We start from the raw sequence: 21403 nt of genomic DNA on the forward strand, positions 1-21403 counted from the left end.
GGGCATGCAGCTACACAGAGAGGGCCCTGTCCTCAGTCTGGCAGGCGTGCAAGGCGCCAGCCACATTTTTGCACAGATATTGTGCGGCCTTTGGCTGGAGCCCAGGCAGCAAGGCGCCTCTTGTGCCTGAGGGGTATTGGGCGCGGACGCCTCGCTACTATTGGCGCAATGCTGCTTGAAGAGCGACAACGTGGTGCAAGCCACACATATAGGTGTCTATTAGGCAGATTCCCCCTTTCACCTGCTAGCCTTGTTGTGCCCAGTGCGGCCTGTACAGGGGCTATGTGCTCAAGGAATTGGGGGCTGTTTATTGCGCAAAGAAAACACGGGAGCAAGCATTCTGACAATGGCAATGGCAGCCCCACTTTTGGGTGCTTCCATGTACCCTATACATAGAATAATCAGTGTTTGCAGCGCCGAATGCGTCTGTTGACCACTAAGCAAGGCAGGCATGGCTGTAGTAGAGGCTCCCTCCTCACTCATCCACTACTGCGTCCATATAAACAGCCCGGAAGCAGCGGCTCCCCAGCTGTGTCGCTCATTTCTCTGGCCACGATTACCTTCCATCTTCAATATATCGGCTATGGTTAAAACTACAACATCCAACTATCTGCAGTCCAAGGTCCAGCGCGGATCCATCGAGAATCCCGGCCAATTCTGGCTCAGACAAGCCCACGAGCTGTTGGACTGGGCGGTCAAGCCGACGCAGGCGCTCAGCACGACTTTACCGGGCGAGGAGCATAAGGCGCAATGGTTCCCTGGCGGCTACTTCAACATGTGCTACAACACCGTTCGACCGGCATGTCCTGAATGGGCGCGGCACGCAGACCGCTGTCATCTACGACTCGCCAGTGACCGACACAGTCAAGAAGTACACGTACGATGAGCTCCTGCGCGAAATCAAGGCATTCGCAGCGGTGCTCAAAGGCCACGGCGTAACAAAGAGCGATGTTGTTTTGCTGTACATGACCATGGTGCCGCAGACGCTTATTGCCATGCTGGCGTGTGTGCGTCTAGGTGCGGTGCATTCAGTGGTGTTTGGCGGATTTGCGCCGCCCGAGCTCGCCAAGCGCATCAAGGACTGCCTGCCAAAAATCATCTTGACCAACACCTTGCGGGTTGGAGAGCAAAACCAAGGTGATTGCGTACAAGCCACTGTTGGACGCTGCGCTGCGAATTGCAGAGTATACACCGGACTCTATCATTGTGCTGCAGCGTGAGCAGCTCAGAGTCGAGCTGGATGCAGGTAAGGCGCGAGTTCTACTGGGACGAGGAGGTGGCGAAGCACTTTGCCAACTCCCACGATCTTGAATGTGTGCCTGTCGAGAGCAACCACCCGCTGTACACTCTGTACACCAGTGGCACCACGGGCATGCCCAAGGGCGTCGTGCGGCCGACCGCCAGCCACGCCGTTTCTCTGCTCTACGCCCAGCGCAACATGTACGGGCTGCGTCCCGGCGAAACCATGTTCACCATGAGTGATTTCGGATGGGCGCTAGGACACAGCTACTCTGCATATGCCCCCCTGTTGAACGGAAGCACCACGATTCTGTACGAAGGTAAGCCCGTGGGCACGCCAGACGCCGGCCAGGTCTTCCGTGTGTTTGCTCAGCACAAGGTCAATGTATTTCTGTGCGCGCCCACCGTCATCGTTGTCCTGCGCTGTGCTGACTCCCAGGGCCAGTTCCGTCAAAAGTATGACCTGTCGCACATGCGCGGGCTGTTTTTGGCTGGCGAGCGGTGCGCACCCGAAGTCCAGCGCTGGTGGATGAGCCTGATTACTGGTAAGCCCGTGTCCAGCAGTGAGCCGACGGTCAAGTACACCGAAATAAACAGCATCGTCAGCGACCACTGGTGGCAGACCGAGAGCGGGATGCCGCTCACTGGTATCTGCATCGGCATGAGCGACAGGGCCGATGACCTTGTGCCAGTAAAGTACGGAAGCGCTGGATTGCCATTGCCAGGCGCCAACTTGAAGGTGGTCAGGGTGAAGGACGCAATGTCGGAAGACGCCGATGCAGTAGACCCAACCCCAGAGTACGCAGATCTTGACGAAGTCGGCAATATTGTACTGAAGCTGCCGCTGCCGCCGGGCTTCTTCTCCACGCTGTGGAATGACGACAAGCGCTTCTACAGCGCGTACTTCCGACGCTACCCTGGATACTACGACACTGGCGACACCGGTATGATTGACAAAGACGGCTATGTGCATATTCTTTCACGCACCGACGACGTCATCAAGGTGGCCGCCCACCGTCTGTCAACGTCCTCGATTGAAGAGGTCGTGTTTGAGCACAGCGAAATTGCCGAGTGCTGCGTGGTGCCGCACCCGGACTCCATCAAGGGCAGTGTGCCCATGCTGTTTGCTGTCCTGCGGTTCACCCCACCTCATACTCCAGAAGACGTCATCAGGGAGGAGATTGTCAGCCTGGCGAGAGCGCGTGTGGGTCCTATTGTGTCGCTGTACAGCAAGAACATTGTGTTTGTGAAGAGGCTGCCCAAGACGCGCAGCGGCAAGATTCTGCGCAAGATGATTCGGATGATGATTGATTCGGTCCACAACAAAGGCACGGCGTCTGTTGACGAATGCCCCATTCCAACACCGGCTACCATTGACGACGCGACCATCAAGACCGAGATATGGCAGACTATTGTCTCATTGCGCAGCGAGTGAACACCACCCATCCCCGAGTGACATCAGCCATAGCCGTGGAGGTTTGCATTTAATAAACAACCATGCATCAAACATTTGCCGAACCTTCCGAAGATTTGCACATTGGAATGGAATTGTTTACATGTCTGTAAATTAGGGAGGCAGCACTACTATAGCCTACATATTGTCTGTCCCCACCTCCCACGGCTGTACCCCTCCTGCTACCAGTGCTTGCAACCAGATGGTGGCAAGTATAAAAGTTGAGCATATTTTGCCTCCTCTCCCAAATCCATGCATATCAGTGATTTCTTCTCGACGTGAATAATCCTTTCTCTAATGAAGTTCTCGTTACTTCTGGTCGCTTCAGGCATATGCAGCGGTCTGGCATATGCGATAGATAACTCTGAGCTCATGTCAATATACATGAGCTCGGCAGCAATCCCAGTACCCTCTGCCCACAAGCCTGCTGCAAAGTCGGTGCTGACCAGTGCCCTGGGCAGCGTGCTGTCCGACATCACGATTCGCTCGCCCCGCTGTCTCCTAGCCACCATCCGTGCACCCTACAAGTTTGACACCAAAGTGCTGGGGCGGGCAGTCGTTGTACTTTGCCTAGCATTGGCCAGGTGTGTGATACGAGTTGCTTAGGATTCCACAATCGCCATCTCGCAGTTTCTTACCAGGGAATGCGATCTGGACAAAATGAAGCTTCCAACTCCATTAGGATACAACCACACAAACGCGATATACATTTCGTGGGCTGGACGAGAGACTGGCTAATCTCGTCTGCAAGGGATCTGCCAGTGGAAATGACGAAAAGGTTTCAGGACAGTGCTTCTCAAAGGTGTTTGGCGCACAGAGCATGTATGAGCTGGGAAAGTCCAATCCAGAGTCTGTGGACAAGACAAACGTATGCTCCGAGTGCACAAAGGAGTGGGTTGAGCTGGTTGCCAATAGCACAGCTCACTTGACGCCAATCTTATACTACGGACATATTCCCGACTCCAACGGACTGGCGAGGTGGATTGGCGAGCAGTGCGGCTACGCGTACAACCCTGCGCCGTAGCGTAGCATTCATCGAATGCCTGTTTGCTGAATTCTACATAACTGGCCTTGCCAGCTTTTTTACTGTTTCTACTGTCTTGCCTTATTCCAAACTATTTCTTTTCTCAAAATAACATTCTTCCATGCCTTTGTCCAACATTTCCTCCGGGAAACCACTTTTGCGATACGCTCAGTGTTGCAATTGGCGAGCTGGCCTTTCACCGACACCTATTTCCTGGCGAATGCTTTACGACAGTAAAGTTTAATGGTAAGGTGAGCACAGGCAATGGTGTGGCGAGTGAGCATTATATGGGCATACATGTATCATTAAGGCTACCTATGTGCTAGGAATGCCATTGTACCGCCTTGTTGGCGGTAAATCAGAAGAGTGTGACAGGGTGCTCAAAACGATGTCGGGTATTTGCGACGCCTGTGAAGAACGGCTACGCCAACACGTTGGTGCTCGGGATATCAGTGTGTATGGCAGCACCTACCTACTTGCGTGAGATGTATGCCTTCCAGTTTGCTTTTGGCAAATACTATTTGCAGGAAAGGCAAAGGGAGAAACAATACACAGGTACTGTTCGCCACAGCAGATAGCTAACACGCAGCTGTATCTGAACCGCTTTACCGCATTGCTCAAGGAGATGGAGGTATGTACAGTCAAGTACAGCATAGGGGGTGTGTATTGTCCGGCGTGTTTTGAGCACACATGGCTAACAGGATATGCAAACTGCTTTGCTTGGTAGCCATTGCGTGGTAAGTACGCCGTATATTATACGCAGCTCTAGAGGTATATGATATGCATGTAATTCAGGAATCATTTGTGTAGTCCCAGTGTCGCTCGCTATTCGACTGTCAATGAATGCAAGCGCACCGCCGGACTACATGCCGCCCATGTTTGTTGCATTTGACAGCACCTGCAATGGAGACATTTTCTATATACCCGCAGTGCAGCAGTGCACGGATCGGGCTGATTGGTGACAGCAGCATGTCGACGATGTATTCATGTGTACTAAGCATCGAAGGGCCGGTGCAGTTCCCCCCACTTGGAAGTGTTGTCAGCCCACTGTCAGTGAGCCTGGATGTCGATGAGGATCAGGCGAAACGAGTGGTTGTGGCATCATTCAAAGAAGACCCCAGCAAAGCTAGCCTAGCATCTGCTTCAGATATCAGAAGCGACAGAAGAAAGCGCAGTGCTGGAAAGCCGAGAAATCGAAGAAGTGTGAGTGTGCTATGGAGTCAAATGGCGAGCCTATGGTAAGTATTACCGGAACGTAGCACAGCGCTGCATTGGCAAGTTGGAAACTAACCCCTGGCATATTAAACACATGGGCAATTAGGTGGTTTGTTCGCAGTGCCACCGGGAGTGCCATGCCGCGTGCTATTTCCTACACGGATTGTCTCCCATGGCTGGTACCACATTCCTGTGCCTCCGCTGCCAGTTGGCCAGCCACAGCGAGCTAAGACGAGCCAGCATGCGCCTCCAAACGCTGGCAGGCATACGCCGCACATTGAACATGCTGCAGGAAACGAGTGGTCAAAGGGTATATCCACGAGATTTGCAGTGCTGTTGGCTGCAAACAGCGCCGGGGAAGATATATAGGCAAAGCACCTGAAGAGCCTGGGGGTCATTGACGAGAACATGGGATGAGCGCCCGGCCATGTACTGTATGGCAGCAGATGCGCCGACACAGACGATTGAGCGGCTGTTCAGCAGCGATATCCGAGTGGCGATTGCAGTTCTGCCTAAAGTCAGGGCCTAGAAGTGCGGTCTGCTGGCGTGGAAAATGAAACCGCAGACCGAACCCTTCCGCTAAGCGATCGGCAATCGGGATATGCCGGAGCGGAGGAACATTCTGGTCGAGGATGAGGGGAAGGATGGCCGGCGGAAACCAGGCCAGCAGCAGGGATTCTGGTGTTGCACTAATAATTACCTGGTTCTTACCAAGAATCTCCGCCAGAGCCTCCGCCCCGGTCCTTATGCTCTTCAGTTTTCTCCATTTTTAAATATAGGCAGTTTGCAAGAGGCACAGTTCACGTCTGGTGCGGTAAGTTGCATTTCGGAGGCGGCTGGGACGTTTGCACTTCAAAGAGGGACACGTAGGCAGGCTTTCCGCATGCTTTAGAGGTTTGTTGTCATTTTTCCAATGCCACACGCCCTGCTGACCAAGTGCATTTTCTCGCTTTCTTCCTTGTAGTAGACAGCGTATTCATTTTCCCTCTCGTAAGCTCGCTTTCAGCTTCGTGCTTTCTATTTCTACCTCACTTCCTCTATTATACAGTTTCGTCTCGTTTGAAATTTCGGCCACAATGAATTCTTTGGATTGTAAGTAGCTCTGTGCCAGTGCAGAGATAGCGCAGGTGGGGACGGCCCACCTTCATGCCAAGGCGCATGCACTTACTGATTGCGCACTGTCTGCTCTTGTGTGTTTTCCCCACTATAGTGGCCGGTGACGCGGCTGGAGCCAGCAGCCTGTGGAAGCCCACAGCGGCCGAGCAGAAGGCGTACGGCCACCTGTTTTCGCTTGCGGACGCGGATCACAAGGGCATAGTCCAGGGGCAGGCAGCAGTGCCGTTCTTCCAAAAGTCGGGCCTCTCGGATGCGGTGCTTGGACGTGTATGGCAGTTTGCAGACACAAAGAGCAAGGGTCATTTGACGTCAGCCGAATTCAGCGTCGCGATGAAGCTCATTTCCTTGGCACAGGCCAAGAAGCCCGTGGCGCTGGCGAACCTAAAAGATGAGACGCCCTTGCCAGCCCTGCGCGGAATCGACATGCCACACGACGACGAGGACGATGCGCTGACGCAGTTCACGCACCAACGGCGCAGCTCGGCAGCGTCCAGTGTTGGATGGGGCAGCATGATGGGGCAGAACGAGGCGGCGGTGCCCGACGTTGAGAAGCAGCAGTATACGCGGATCTTCAATGCCAACCATCCGGTGGACGGCGTCATCGACGGCATGACGGCGCGCGGAATCCTGATGCGGTCCAAGGTCAGCGTGGAGCAGCTGAGCAAGCTGTGGACGCTGGTGGACCCCAAGGGCGAGGGCAAGATGCGGCTGCCCGGATTCATCGTGGCCATGTACTATATCCGGCGGATCATGGAGAACAAGGGCTTTATGCTACCGGCCACGTGCCCGGCGTCGTTGTGGCAGTCGGCTGGTGGAGACCCGCTGCCGCGGCGGCAGCAGCAGCTTAGCGATGTCTTTGGCTCGATGAACTCGTCGACGCCTGATCTGGGCAAGGCTGTGTGGGACGTGACCAGCGAGGAGAAGGAAAAGTACGACCAGTTCTTCAGGCAACCTGGATACAGGCAGGCGCGGATTCCTGGCTGGCGATGCTGCGGTCAACTTCTTCCTCAAATCCAAGCTCAGCGAAGCGCTGCTGGCCAAGGTCTGGGACCTGGCAGATATCGGCAAGACAGGCAAGCTGAACAAGGACCAGTTTGCTGTGGCTATGCACTTGATCAATGGCAAGCTGGCTGGCCGCGACATACCCGACACACTGCCTGCAACGCTCGTCCCGCCGTCCATGCGCAAGGCATCAGTGGCTAGCCCGAGCCTGCGCAACCTGAGCCCAACCATGCGGCCCCTGTCGGCAGACCGCCAGCAGCAGGCGCTGGACCCGCTAAGGCGCTCGACGACAATGAGCGTTGGTCATCTGGGCTCCAACACGAGCAGGTCGACAAGCCGCACGCCGGCGCCCCGGTCGCCGTCAACTGACGTCGGAGATTGCCCAGATGCAGTCGCAAGTCAGCCATCTTGAGGATTTCTCGCGCGGCCTGCAGACCCAGCGCAACACCATTGCCAGCAATGTGGCAGCGGCGTCGGCACGCAAACAGGAGCTGGAGATCAAGATCTCTGCCCTGCAGTCGTCGCACGAGGCCGAGGCCAAGATCAACAACGAGCTGGAGGAGAAGCTGCGCAGCGAGGAGGCAAGGTCAACGCACTGCAGGCGAAAGCTGGGCGAGGCAAACAAGACGCTAGCAATTGTGGTTGCCCAGAAAACGCAGCTGCAGCGCGATGTGCAGGCCGTGCAGGCGCAGCAGGCTGAGGTGCAGGCGCAGCTAAGGCAGGCGCAGGAGGAGGCTCAGAGGCTCAGTGCCGAGATCTCGGCGCTTGACCGCGAGAAGAAGCACCTGGAGCAGACACTAGCGGTTGCCCAGAGCCAGGCCAAGCAGCAGCAGGAGGCCAATGCGGTCGCCCAGCAAAGCCTTGCCGCCGCCAAGAGCGAGGTAGCTGGGCTGGCGCAAAAGGTCGAAGCCCTTCCGACGCCCAGCGCCTCGGCACCCGAGAGCCAGCAGCAATTGAGCAGCCGGTCCCCCGGGACGCGTTGTTGCAGCAAGCAGCAGTACCCAGCTTTGATGACATCTTTGGCGCATCCGATGTGCACGCCAACTCGCCGGGGCCCGACGCCTTTGGCGATATGTTCAAGTCGCCGCCGCCGCAGCCATTGGGCACTGCTATCGACGAGCCGTCCAACGCTGCCGATTCGTTCGAGAACTTTGCCACCTCCGTTGGCTTTGTGCCGACCTCGACTGCCAGCGGGCCATCGGGCAGCCAGGCTCTGCCGCCAGCACGGTCAATTGCCGAGACCAGTGCGGCATTCTCCAGCAGCGATGCGTTTGATTCGTTCGGCGCCCAGTCGATGGATCCGTTCGAGGAGTTCTTGCAGTCGACTGTGACGTCAGAGCCCGCCGCTGCCAAGTCTGGCTCGCCGCCAAGTGTGCGTTCCGCGTCGTTTGTCACTCCGCAGCCAACATCTCCTGTAGTGCCTGAGCGGCCAAAGGAAACGGTGCCGCCTGCCAATGACGACTTTGACGCAATCTTTGGCGAGAGCCAGGCCGACTTGCCTGCGACAACCAACGGCACTGCCGCCGCCGCCGTCATTTCACGTGCTGCCTCGGTACCACCCACCAGCACCGCCATCACACCTGACGTCGTCAGGTCTAACGTGTCGTCGCCATTCACTGCGGCCACGCCCAAGTCCGCAGGCAATGCCTTTGATGTGGACTTTAGCGGAGCCTTCGGCGAGATGCGCGGGTCGAGCGACAAGGCCATTGCGCAGGAGCTCGAGTCGTTCAACAACAAGTTCCCGGATATTGGCGATGTTTCGCAAAAGCCCTCGGGGAAGGACAACTTGACGTTTGAGTCGCTGTTTGGTCCGGGCGAGGAGACCGCTGTGCCTGAGAAGACCGCTGGGGAGCCAGCCAAGGCTGCGGCGACTGCGGCGACCGCGGGACTGCAAACGATCGCCGAGGAGGTCGTGGATACGAAAAAGCCCGAAGCCGAGAGCAAGCCGAAGGACGACGATAAGGACTTTGTGCCGCCGCCAGTCGTCAAGCGCACCAACGGTATGAACTAACACTTCGCACCTTCCACCCACCCCCAATTTCTTTCTCAATGTCTCCACACTCTTTGCCTTTCACCCCCCCTCCATGCCACTATTTCTCGCTTACCCATGTTGCCTGTGCGCGCGCCCCAAATTGCCTCACAACGCCCACCCCTTTTTGTGAACCATTTTGCGCCTCTGCTCCTTTTCTTCTTTCTCCGACATCTTTCCGCCATTTGCAGCAAGCCCGCGCGCTCACACCTTGGATTGTCCCTTTTTGCTTTGTGACTGACATCCGTCCATGTCGCGTGTGCCCTGTGCCTCAAAGCTGGATGAAATGTGGGATTCCTTCGGGCGTATTGGCCATGGGCCTGCTTACGTGTCACGCGGAATGCGGAGCTCTGTACCTTTATAGACACCCAAAGGACGTTGTGAAAGTCAATATAGTGTGGAGCGTGCTGTGGATTACACTCAGGATGAAAAGGACGGTTTGCGCCGGCCTCGCCTATTTGGCCACATGTTGGGCGGCGATTAGCCATTCTCGCCAGACAGTCTCGCTTGACACGCGCAAAACCGGGCATGTGTTCCTGCAGCAGTGTTTACACCCAAACGGTTCCGCCCGAGCGGCCTCCGAAAATCCCCGCTTCGTTCCTGCATCCACTAACATATGCAGATTATCTCCATATAGTGTCTCAGCGGCCAATGTCGCGGGTCCTGTCGATATTCCGGCCCAGCAGCAGGAACATGGACGGCGGGGCTCCGCCCATGCCCAAGAGCAGCAAGAACAAGAGCAGCAAGGGCAAGGACAAGGAGAAGGACTTTGAGGCGCAGTGGGCCAAGGGCGACTGGCCGGACTGGGTGCGCAACGGCGAGTACCAGTACGAGCGTCGCACGCTGATGGAGATGGGCTACCACAAGGACCGGGTCGTCGAGGCACTCGAGGTCAACGACTTTCAATCTGATGCAGGCGACCGAGTACCTGCTGTCATCGTAACCGAGGCATTCGTGTCGGCCAGTGTGTTGTCTGAGGGATCCCACCTAGCATTTTCTCAACTTCAATATCGAGCTTTTGTCTTCTTTTATGCTGCCTAGTTTTCGTTCCTTTCCATTTTGGTACTAAAATTGCCTTTCTCTAATCACCACCATCACCGCCGTCGTCATCATTGGCTTATCTAGCCTCGATTGGTTGCATAAACTCCATGGCGAGGTTGTGCGCAAACAAGATTGAGGCTGTCCATTTGAAACCGAGTAATGACTATTTGTTGCATATATTTGCAACACCGAAGGCGGCCGAAGTTGTTCGACAGTCCAAGAAACAAACCCTCCAAATATACGTCAAGACAAGGGAACTAGGGTATGAAGAATTAGCCGAAATGCTCCATTTGCAATAGAGCTGGCGGCAGGAATCTCTAGCGTGCAGGATAAGCTGGGCCAACGAAATCCGACAGTCGTCGGTGACAAGGGAGAAGCATGGGGGTTTTTCATTTGGGGACAAGGTTGGGCGCCAGAGTCTCCAAGCGGCCCGGTCGGCGGCTGTGCTGCTTAAGGGCACAGCGCCAAAGAGAGGATATGCATCCTTAAACGGCAAGCTACACATGAATTGCAAGGGTGTAGTGGCCAACACACTGGCAGAGTGGCGACCATTATGACGGACTGGAGAGAGTGCATTCTCGCCACTGCAAGAATGGCTCGCACTAGTTGGGTAGGCCAGCAGGGACATGGCAGCCAGGTGGCAGCGCTTGTGCAGATGGATGGGTATATCGTGCCATTTTGTGGCTTGACATTTAGGCATCGCGGAAACAAACACGCCTCCGACCAGCCTGCCGGTGACTAATGCGCAACGCGGAGCGGCAGATGGATAGCCCCGATGAAGGAAGATGATGGGTATGCTTACTGTGAGAGGAGGGTACTGTCCGCGCTCAGAATTACCTGTGATTTGGCATTCAGAGTAGCACGGACTATCCAGTGGAAAAAGGGCCATCACATACAGCAGGACACCGGAGGAGAGATCCCGGATCCCTTGGGCAGGAGCCGCGTCTGCTCGCTATGTGCTCCAGGCAGGCAGCGCTGTGTTGTAATATGGTGTCTTTGAGCACAGCTGACAAGCAAGGTGGGATGCGGGAAAGGGCCTCATCCCTCTTTCATACTCCCCCCATCCACTGCGGTGCGGAATTCATGCTGCAAGCATCGGTATTTTGTACCCTGTTTGGGGATCCAACAGGCAGCGTAGGAGAAGGTGCCGGTTTTGGGAACTCGCAGAACTGAGTAAGCGTACCAAGTAGCGTGCATGATGGAACAAGTCCCAGCTTTGTAGCCCTGTGGCCGCCCGCCTGCTATCGGCTGATTTCCGCTGTGCCGCTGCCCATCCCCTGCTGGTCCCTTGCTCCATCGCCGTCTGCCCGAGTCCTGCAAGGGGCTGCTTGGTGTGCGAGTATGGAATAGCCATTCGATTGGAAAAGCGGCTGGCAGTCAAAGCGCATAAAAGCCCACGCATGAGATTCGCCTTTCAAAAAGGTTCTGGATTCACTAGAACTAGCTCATCTCTTTTCTCTTTCCCCTTCGTGCTTATTAATCTGACAATATACGCTTTTATTACACCTTCTTCTCTGTGTATACTAGGACTGCTCATTTCATTTCATTGCTTTCGTTTCCTCGATCCGGTATATTGTCTAGCTTGATCGGATCCGTGTAGTTTAAGGATATCTCGTAAGTATTCCAATCAGAGGGTCTGCTACATGGGATACAAACTGGCTCTTGGCAAACTGCTGCATGTATTTCTCCCTCTCTTTCTCTTGGCTCCTCCAGGCGCCAAGCTGCGGGTGTGTCTGCAGCCAAGGGCTCCTTCCGATCCTACTGCCTTGCCTTTTGCACCGTTGACAAATGCGCACCCTCCGCGCCCCTATTCTTCAGCATGCCAACCGTACAGCCTCGCACTATTGTTCTCGCAACCCACGGGAGGGAAAGCGCAAGGTCCCTTCAATTACCCGCGCATAGAGGCCAGTCCGCTAGGTCAGCCGGGTAGAGTGAAGGAGGGAGTGGCCCGCCACCAGCCAACCGCTACTTGGCTTTGGGCTATTGCAGCGACACCAGGTGCATGGAATGTGATCTGGCGCGCGGGCGGGAAAAGGAGAAACGGCGAAAACCCGCTCAATCATCTGGTGCGTGGACGTGAAATTCCGCACTATTTAGTGGTCGTGGGTGGACTTGTTTTCTATAAAGAGATTCGTCCATGGAGCCTTGCGCGTGTCCTGGAGCCATTCCTACACATGCCCTTTTCCTCTCCTTTTTATTCCTTGTACTATTGGACATCTTTTTGTGCCTGACATAATCCTGCGCCAAGAGAGTCCATTTCCCAGAAAATACCTTGATACGCCTTGCCAGCTTTAATTCTTGTTTTGTTTCTCTCCACTGCACACCACCACTTTATTCCATCGCCTATTTTGTTCTGTCGTCCGTATTACAGGTCCGTTTTACACGCCAGTGGCTCTGAGAAGGGTGGGGCAGGCGGGCCACAGTGGTTTGGGGAGACAGGCGAGCACACAGCTAAACAAGAAATGCCATCTGGCGTGCTTGTCCAATGAGGGGTCATCCGACATACAACCTCCTGCCCCTGCTATCTGAACCATAGAGTCGCCCTCTGGGTTTTTTTTGGCTTTCTGGCAGGCGCGGAGCTGATAGCGTAGCACGAGACCCCTGTGCTTTTTGCGCAGGCTTGCACAAATGTCACAATAATCCAGCTAATCCTCAAGCCCTCCTGCTTGTCCTTGTGTAGATTTTAATCACCCACCCCATTTTCCTCTGAGGCAGGCTTGTCACGCACCAGCGATAATACATAAACGAGCAAGGCGTTTTCAGCACCCATTGAGCGTCGTCAGAAGAAACGAAATGGCAGACAACGTGACACCGAACAGAAGCCGCAGCAGCAGCAGCGGTAGCCAGCAGCGCGCAGCACAGATGGGCAACAGCACGTCATCATCGCGTACACCCTCATCAAACACGTCGCACATGAGTCGGTCTGCGCGCAGCTCCGTCTACGACACATTCGGCGGCCCCAGCGGCGAATCTGGCAAGTCGCCGTTTGGGTTCGGCATGGGCGACAAGTCAGCAGCAGCGTACCTGGCGCAGGCCTACGAGCGCATGATGAAGGACAATGCCAGCATCCACTCGTCGGCCAAAAACGCCCTAACCGGCGAGATCGATGAGCCCTCCACATATGTGTTTATTTTCACCAACCCGCGGTCCGGCAACCAGCAGGGCCGCAGCCTAATGAGCATGGCCTTTGCGCAACTTCCGGCTGCGCGACCGGCCCGAAGTGCAGGTGCAGATTCTACGACGTAACCAACGACGAGAGCCAGAAGGAGGGCCTGCATTATCTGCATCAGCTGCAGCTGCGGCAGGGCGACCGGCTACTGAAGACAGCCTTTCCGGAGCTCCTGAATGGCTCGGCTGGGCATATCCTGAGGCCATCGCCATCGATGTGTCCGGGGGAGCACGGCTCGACGCCCTGTTTGCACAACCACAGATCCGGCGACGACAAGGGTGCTTGGGATGAGTGGATCACAGAGGCCGCAGGCAAACTGGAAAGTGGGCTGTCGCAGTTCAGCGAGGAGGAGATCACGCAGCGGCTGCAGCATGCGCAGGAGTCAGCCATTAAGCTGCACGTGTGGAGCGCCGGCGGCGACGGCACCGTGTCGGCAACGATCCAGGCCATGTTCGACAACGACATCGATGTCAACCGCGTGTACTTCTCCTGCATTCCCTTTGGTACCGGCAATGATTTCGCCGATGCCCTGGGCTGGGGCCGCAGCGTGCCCGGCAATGCGGTCGGCGAGAGCATGAAGCTGCTGAACAAGATCATCACTGAGCGCCTCGACGGATACACGTGTAAGCTCGACATCTACGAGATGACATTCACCACATACGATGACGGCCACATCAAGCATGTCAGCAAGGACATGTTCAAGCAGCCCGGCATGAAGCGCTACTCGTGTCTGATGATCGACTACTTCTCGCTCGGCGTGCAGGGCTTTGTTGGGTCGTCATTCGAGCTGCACCGGCCCGGCAAGCGCGCACTCAACATTCTGATGTACACGGCGGCGTCGGCCAAGTGGGTGTTCATGAAGAAGTTCCCGCCCATCAACGAGGCCCTGGAGTCGATCAGCACGGTGCCCGAGGCCATAAAGGACGATGCCAAGCTCACCGACAAGGACCGCGCCCGGTGGCTCGAGCAGGCCAGCGAGGCGGACCGCAAGCAGGTGATGCTGTTCCGCGTGGCCGGACCCAAGAAGCACTGCCACGGACGCAAGATGGGCTGGGCCAAGGAGCCCAAGGCCCGGCACATGTGCACAGCCAGCGACTTTGGCGAGGGCGTCGACGCCGACCTGCCGGTGATCCGCTCCAAGCCCATTGAAATCGACATCCAGAACGTCGCGCGCTTCTGGGGCCGCAACATTGACGTGTGGAATAACCCGCACAAGGAGGACTCGGGCCGCTCGCAGCTGTCCAACAAAAAGGGCGTTACCGATAGCACCAACTGGACCCCGCAGTACGCTGGCGACGGCAAGGTCGAGCTGTTCAGCGTGCGGGATATCGGCGACTACGCACTCAACCAGATGCCCGGCCGCAGCGACTACCGCATCAACCGCCTGGCGCAGATGGCCGGGCCCCTGGCACTGCATTTCCGGGCGCCCGAGGACTACCCGCCGCGCTCCAACAACCCGCTGACCAGCCATAAAAACATCGAGCAGGGGCTTCTATACGGTATGTGTGATGGCGAGTTCATTGAGCTGTACCACCCACGCGACATCGTGATTTCGCGCAAGGTCACGCTCAAGGCCATTGGCAGATCTCCCGAGACCTCGCGCATCGTGCTCGATACCATCAAGAACGACGGGCTGGATGCCGTGCAGATGGACGCCACGGCAGCTGCTGATACAACGCAGTCGGGTCGCCCGGTGGACGTCAACAACTACGTGGCCAGCCCGTTCCAGCGCATCTTCAAGTTCCCGCGCCGCCCGGCCCCTGACACTTCCTCGGCCAAGTCCATCACCGGCCAGCTGCTCAAGTCGCCGGTCCTGGCAGCTGTCAGCGGCGGCCCGTCGCGCTCCTCCAGCACAATACGCCGCTCAACCTTCAATTCGATCCGCAACTCGATGCTGTTCCGCTCGGGCTCGCGGTCGCGCAAAAACAGCTTCACCGAGTCCGAATCGTCAGCCGCTTCGCCGCTCGCCAAGTCGCACAGCATAGGGACTGGCGTCCACCATGACTCGCCGCTCAGGAACCCGCCCACGTGCGTCCAGGACTCGGTGCGCCGCAAGTCTCTTACTGGCAGCGACGGGCTGTCGGCTCTGGCCGAAGTCAACAACAGCAGGCTGCCGCTCAAGGCCCATGCCACGCATCGCGCCCATTCGAAGTCTTTGGACATCACCAATATCCGCACCAAGGAGCACGCAGTCTTGGTTGCGGAGCCGGCCTCGGTCGAGATGCCAGCCAAGAGTGAATCGACGCCCTCGGATGTCACCACCAAGAAGGCTGACGAATCGCGGCGCGAGAGCCTCTCGTCATCTGATTCATCCGATACTGATGCCGAGCTGCCAGCAGGACACCTACGCAGCCGCAGTTCTGCCAATACTACGTCGACGCCGATTAGCCCGGTGACTGCGCACGGTCATTGTCTGATGACCATCGGCAAGGATGTGGTCGAGAATGTCGAGAGCTTGCGGCTGAAGGACGATGCGAGCACGAGCAACAACTCGGACGATGTGCACCATCTGTCCTCCACCTCAAAGTCCCCCCCGGCCGCTGCTAATACTGTTCCGCCGATGGAGGTCAGCTAAGGTGATACAGGAATCAAAAGCGCGCTTCTACTTTCTTCATTCCACTTGCCGCACAAACGTACATACTATCGTTATTCTCTTTCATTTTTTTATTTCTCTTTGCGGACTCGTTGCTGGCCATCGGTGAGCTTCCAAAAAGATGCATTGTTTCCAGTAGATGAAAACAGCCAAGGCAGCGGAGCACATGGCAACATGGTCGTGAGGCATCTCACTGGCGTGGGCATGCAGCGAGTACACCATGTCGCAATATGCCTGCACGGCTCCTTATCCACCCTTGACGACAAGTGCCCCTGCCTGTGACAGATACAGCTTTCCAGCACCTGCATCTGCTTACGTCACTGTCCTGCATCAAGGAACCGAGCAGACACAACATGAATCGCCATATCAGCAGGGAAAGGTGATTATCCCACATCCAGCTGCCATGAAATGGGGCAAGGAGGCGTTGGCGCCGAGTAGCCTTCGCTCCAAGTCCGAGTCGGATGGGACGGAGAGCCGAACCGAAACACCCTTTATATTCGACCATTTCGGCAAAGTTTCTACTGAATCCAAATATACTTTCAACGTATTGCAAGCAATCGCTATAATACGGCCTCAGCCCAACCACTCCTGCAGACCATTTCCTCTTTGTTCACAAACTAACCGCCTAGCATGATTCGGCTAGCATCTAACAAAGGACCAGTGGCTGTTTGCCAGGTGTCCTCTACCCTGAAAGTGCGCAGCAGCAAGCTCGTTATAGTGTTGCTGGCCACATCATCAGGTGCAATGCTTTCGATTTCCTTCTCACTTTTTCAATCTGCTCTTCCATGCTAATTTTCCTACTAGAAATACTCTGCTCGCGATGCGAGCTCGGCTGCTAGTCAGCATGGGTTGACACGTCGATAAGGGCATCACGGCGAACCGGTCATTTGAACGTGTCGGATGGTTGTTGGTGCAATGTCGATCATGGACATCTCCTGTCTTGATGGCCTGCTCTGCGTAGGCACTTCAGCGCTGGCTCGCTGCTGCTAGCAGCAGAATCGCCTGCTGCTGCACGCCTCTTGCGCGGCCTCTTTGTTGCAGGGGTGGTGCCAGAAGCATCGGCAACAATGGCCGTAAAGCGATGGAACCGTTCAGGAATACCGCCTGAATCACAGAGTGACTGGAAAATGAGTCTGAAGTTTAGAACTGCTGCGAGATCGCGGTTCAAGAGCCGAGACGAATAGGCCCGCCTGTATTGTGCCATGGCCCGCTTACATGACTCGCTTGTACAGCGGAGAAGGCCATGGCACTTCACAGTTGGGTTCTTCGATCTCTGGTAGGGCCGCGGGTTGGGAACATGCCGGAATGTCTGCTGCAGTGGCCTCTGTTGCATCCGATGGTATCTTCGCTGCTTCGCGTGCAGCCTTCTTGGCCAACTTTTCGCCCCTTTCTGCTGCTTTCCTTGCCTCTGTTGCTGCCCTCTTTGCTGCGTTGATCTTGGTAACCTCCTCACGTGTTTTCGAAACAAACACCTGCTTGATTATTTGCTTGTCCAAACGCACATGGCCTGGGATCCATGATGTCCGCAGAGGCAAGCATTGGGGAGGAGACTTGCCAAGCTGCTCATTCTCGATAAGCTGGCATAGACGAATGTATGCATGCAGATACTTAAGTGGATTTGCCTTGGCATCATAGTATCGGCTGTCTTTGGCGAATCTGTACTTGGCATCATAGGCATTAAGGACTGGTGCCAGCTTGTTGTAGATTGCAAGCATCGGTGGGGTGAGCACACTGAGATCAGGGTGCCTAGAGGCAACTGCCTGGCGGAGCTTCTGTGCAGGCGTATAAATATACACTTGACATGCATTATTGAACTCAGCCTTGGACACATTGCCAATTTTACTGTGCAGTGTGTTTTTGCGGCTGCGAATATCAATCAATTTGGCCAGAATCCGCTGTAGGTAAGTGCCATAGTGCAACAAAATGTTGCTCTTGTATGCTGTCATCAGCTCGGTATCCACGTATGTCGCTACCTGATTCATTTCACGTACGCCATGTAGCTCGATATCGCCATTATGTAATAGATAATCATAAATATGATATCTAATTACATCACCGAAATCTGCGCTCGACAGTTCTGACTTGTCCTTCCGGTTGACGAAATCCTCGGCAGATATGGCCATCTTCGCCTTCAGGTTGTGATAAATGAATAAATAAATTGAACAAAAGAATCCCTTTTTCACAAGTATTGAAGGGTCAAATGTATCACTATCAGCTAGTTGATGGAGTAATATCCATCGTGCAAGCATGTATGTATGCTCTTTGATGATATTGACGCTGTGTACAAATTGCTCTAGGCGGGGGCAACATAGAATCACGGAAGCCAATACCACCAAGTGATGTCTTTATGGCAGTAGTGCTACTGGTAATATTCATTTGAGAAATTCAATAGGCAAAGTAAGAAGAGAAATGATGCTGTTCAGTTTTGCTTTATTGCGTATGCATAGCATTAAGAACTTTTATTAAGAATGATCTGGCTTGCATGGTTCTTAGGGCCCTTAGCACTGATACAGTCTCTTGAATCAGTCTATACATACTGGGTCCATTGTGACCCAAATACTACCGCTTACGCATGTTCATAAGACAAATTAATTTATAAAATAAACCTACAAATATTGCATGACTGTTAGAAGAGCTACATGGCCTTATTCAATAGGTGCTCATAAATATCCTAAGAGTGTTGCGCAGCCGGTGATGACCACCATGATGACGCCATGGAAGTTATCAGGCCGACCGACAATGAGAGCAGCTCTTGCGCTGAACCAATGGAGATATCTAGTGGAGACCTGTGACCACTACAATACCAGCTTGTCACCCTGGTTTCACTGATGAGGTCAGATGCCGCACAAGATCAAAAAGGAGTTTATAGAGTAAGTCACTGAAACCCATATTGAAGCTTAAGAGCTTTATTTTATTTTATTTTTAACCAATTAAATAATTTCTAGCGGATAGTTGGACACTTTTTGGATTATAAAATCTTATATATAGGTAAAGATATTCGATAACCACTCATTCCCCAAGTTAATATTTTTTTGAGTGAAACCTTTCAGTATAGACTGTAACGATATGACTGAGGGAAAAGCCGGAGGACCGGCTAGCAACCTGCGCCAAGAGCAACTGCATGAGCTGACCATCAAACTCACCAAGCATATTGTGATGCTTGAGGATCGCAAGACTGATATCATGATAAGGCTAATGGACCTCACACTGGACGAGGCCAAAGACAGCAAACTCCAGCAGGCTGAGCAAGGGCTTGCCGAGGTTGAGAAACAACTTGGTAACACCAGAACCCAGCTGGACAGAGTCAAGTTCTGTGAACAAACTGCAAATACTGCACTACCTGCTCACACACCACTCATAGAAGCGATAACCCCAACTGAGGCAAGTGGGCTAATGACTGATGGTAATGGTATCAAGGAATGGCACCCATATATACACCACTACAACGAGCAAAACAAGGACCAGCTTACAGCACTACACCACTTACCCAGGTACACCAATGATGATGAGGAAGGCGACGACATTGAGACTTTCTTAGACAAGTTTCAGCATGAACTCAGTACCTATGGCCTACCCCTCGATAACTATTGGACACATCTGTTGCCTGTCTGCTTTGTGATAGAAGATGACAAGTGGTTGAGGAGCCATGTTTCACCAAGCCTTGGCTGGAGGCAGGCACACACCAGCATTGTTCACCATTTTGCTGGGGAGAAAATCCATTACCAGTTCACCATGGAGCTATTTCAGTACAAGACCCACCCCAATGAGTCACCATCAGCATTTGTCTCCCAGTACTGGCAACATTGTTCTCAGAGCCAGTGCAAAGGACAATGATAGCCTGGTAATCAACCAACTCTTCAACCTGCTGCCATGGGATGTCAGTTGTGTGCTGTCAGCATGGCAGCAGCAGCAGCATGGGGCCATCATACTTGTGGCCATTAAGCAGCAGCTCTGTAAGATAAGCATTGTCGACAAGCCAGACACAGAGCCAGCAGAGCCAACAAGGAAGAGACCATGCACCAAGACCTGCAAGTACTATGGCAAAGGTAACCACTCTACCAAGGAATGCTGACAGACCAAGAGGGAATGCTGCTAGTCACCTGAGCCATGAGCCAGGGAGCTATCCCCTGAAGCCAAGTCTGACAAAGAGGACTTGAAGAACTCAGCCAAGCCTAGAGGGTCAGGAGTCACCTGCTATTCATATAGAGAATTGGGACACCTGTCTACCAAATGCCCACATAGGATAGCAAAGGCCAAATTCATAGCCATGTGGCACCAGCAAAATGATGAGAGGATTATTATGCTGAAAGCCAATGGTATGCAGACATCTGTATTTGTTGACATAGGTGCAGATATTTCAGTGATCTCCCAGGAACTGCTCAATGAGCTCCAAGTTGAGGTTCAGCCTGCCAAGATAAAACTGCAGATAGCCAATCCTGGTGAGCCACTGCATATTGTAGGGCAGACTGAAATCACCCTCAGCACCACATCTTACCTGATCAAGACAACACTACTGATAGCACTGACCATTGAGTCAGCTGGCATCATTCTGGGGTATCCTGATATCAAGAACCTCAATGTCAATATAATATCACATCATTGCTACTATCTGGACACCCTGATGACTGAGGAACATGTAAATAATACTGATGAAACTATGGTAATCACAACTGAGACTGCAGATGATGTTCCTGTCAATGCTCAGAAAGAATACCAGGACTATATTGCCAGTGTTCTGCGGGAGAACCACAAGATTGGACACACGTTCTCTATGCCCACTACCAGAAGCATACATTACTGTACATATGGGTAATCACAAACCCACATACCAACATCAATATCCTATTGCACATGCAATGAGAAACTCCTATGATACAGTCATACAAGGATGGATCAATGAAGGTGTAGTAGTTCCAGTACGTAAGGCATCGTTGTACAACTCTCCCATGTTTCCAGTCCCAAAGAAAGATGCTGATAGGTACCTCACCTTGTGCAGGCCCTGCATGGACTTTCGTGCCCTAAATGACACAATCGAGGAAGATAAGTACCCACTCCCCATTATCTGGGACATATTCGCAGACATAGGGTCTGCAAGATACTTTACGTCACTCAACTTAAAATCAGCCTACTTGCATATGCCTTAGCACCACAACACCAGCACAAATTGGCTTTTACTTGGCACCACTGCCAGTACATATTCACATGTGCACCATTTGGTTTGAAGACTCTGCCCTCACACTTCCAAAGGCTCATAGTAACCATCCTATATAACCTGCCATTTGCACAGGCATATATAGATGATATCATGGTATATAGTGATACACTCAAGAAACATATGAGATATATGAAGGAGGTGATAAGGAGGCTCAATGAGGCCATGTTGATACTGAACATAGACAAATGCCAATTCTGTAAGAAATCCCTCACATTGTTGGGGTTTAAAATCAGTGCACATGGCCACACACTGGACACAAAGCAAAGAGCACAAGTAGCAGATCTGCAAAGGTCACATACTGGCAAGC

General features: G+C 53.8%; 7 protein-coding genes across 7 annotated transcripts; 5 read left to right on the forward strand and 2 right to left on the reverse strand.

Moving 5' to 3' along the window:
* Positions 1-489: 489 nt before the first annotated feature.
* DL89DRAFT_265623 (AMP-dependent synthetase and ligase) lies at positions 490-2869 on the forward strand. Its single transcript, XM_040886754.1, is given in 4 exon segments — positions 490-790; positions 828-1118; positions 1138-1257; positions 1277-2869. The coding sequence occupies 4 exon segments, from the start codon at positions 584-586 to the stop codon at positions 2672-2674; spliced, it is 2016 nt and encodes a 671-aa protein (XP_040745346.1). The 5' UTR covers positions 490-583; the 3' UTR covers positions 2675-2869.
* Positions 2775-3358, reverse strand: DL89DRAFT_103848 (uncharacterized protein). Its single transcript, XM_040883022.1, has one exon. It carries the CDS (start codon positions 3202-3204, stop codon positions 2875-2877), a length of 330 nt encoding a protein of 109 aa, XP_040745347.1. The 5' UTR covers positions 3205-3358; the 3' UTR covers positions 2775-2874.
* Positions 3359-5532: 2174 nt separating this feature from the next.
* Positions 5533-9060, forward strand: DL89DRAFT_255636 (uncharacterized protein; the record flags this gene model as incomplete). The annotated part of the gene is made up of 7 exons (XM_040885377.1): positions 5533-5745; positions 5899-5921; positions 5980-6023; positions 6142-6976; positions 7014-7351; positions 7377-7930; positions 7975-9060. 7 exons carry the CDS (start codon positions 5533-5535, stop codon positions 9058-9060), a joined length of 3093 nt encoding a protein of 1030 aa, XP_040745348.1.
* A 920-nt stretch (positions 9061-9980) lies between these two features.
* Positions 9981-11104, reverse strand: DL89DRAFT_103968 (uncharacterized protein). Its single transcript, XM_040883024.1, has one exon. It carries the CDS (start codon positions 11006-11008, stop codon positions 10283-10285), a length of 726 nt encoding a protein of 241 aa, XP_040745349.1. The 5' UTR covers positions 11009-11104; the 3' UTR covers positions 9981-10282.
* Positions 11105-11642: 538 nt separating this feature from the next.
* On the forward strand, positions 11643-12463 carry DL89DRAFT_103927 (uncharacterized protein). Its single transcript, XM_040883023.1, has one exon. It carries the CDS (start codon positions 11763-11765, stop codon positions 12348-12350), a length of 588 nt encoding a protein of 195 aa, XP_040745350.1. The 5' UTR covers positions 11643-11762; the 3' UTR covers positions 12351-12463.
* Positions 12464-13502: 1039 nt separating this feature from the next.
* On the forward strand, positions 13503-14870 carry DL89DRAFT_221248 (uncharacterized protein; the record flags this gene model as incomplete). Its single annotated transcript, XM_040884506.1, has 2 exons — positions 13503-14192; positions 14349-14870. Coding segments are annotated over 2 exons (1212 nt in total), but the record flags the coding sequence as incomplete, so codon positions are not given.
* A 4013-nt stretch (positions 14871-18883) lies between these two features.
* Positions 18884-19715, forward strand: DL89DRAFT_311342 (uncharacterized protein; the record flags this gene model as incomplete). The annotated part of the gene is made up of 1 exon (XM_040890976.1): positions 18884-19715. Exon 1 carries the CDS (start codon positions 18948-18950, stop codon positions 19713-19715), a length of 768 nt encoding a protein of 255 aa, XP_040745352.1. The 5' UTR covers positions 18884-18947.
* Positions 19716-21403: the final 1688 nt, after the last annotated feature.

The sequence above is a fragment of the Linderina pennispora genome (assembly GCF_002104995.1).
Source record: "Linderina pennispora strain ATCC 12442 chromosome Unknown DL89scaffold_3, whole genome shotgun sequence".
NCBI lineage: Eukaryota > Fungi > Kickxellomycota > Kickxellomycetes > Kickxellales > Kickxellaceae > Linderina > Linderina pennispora.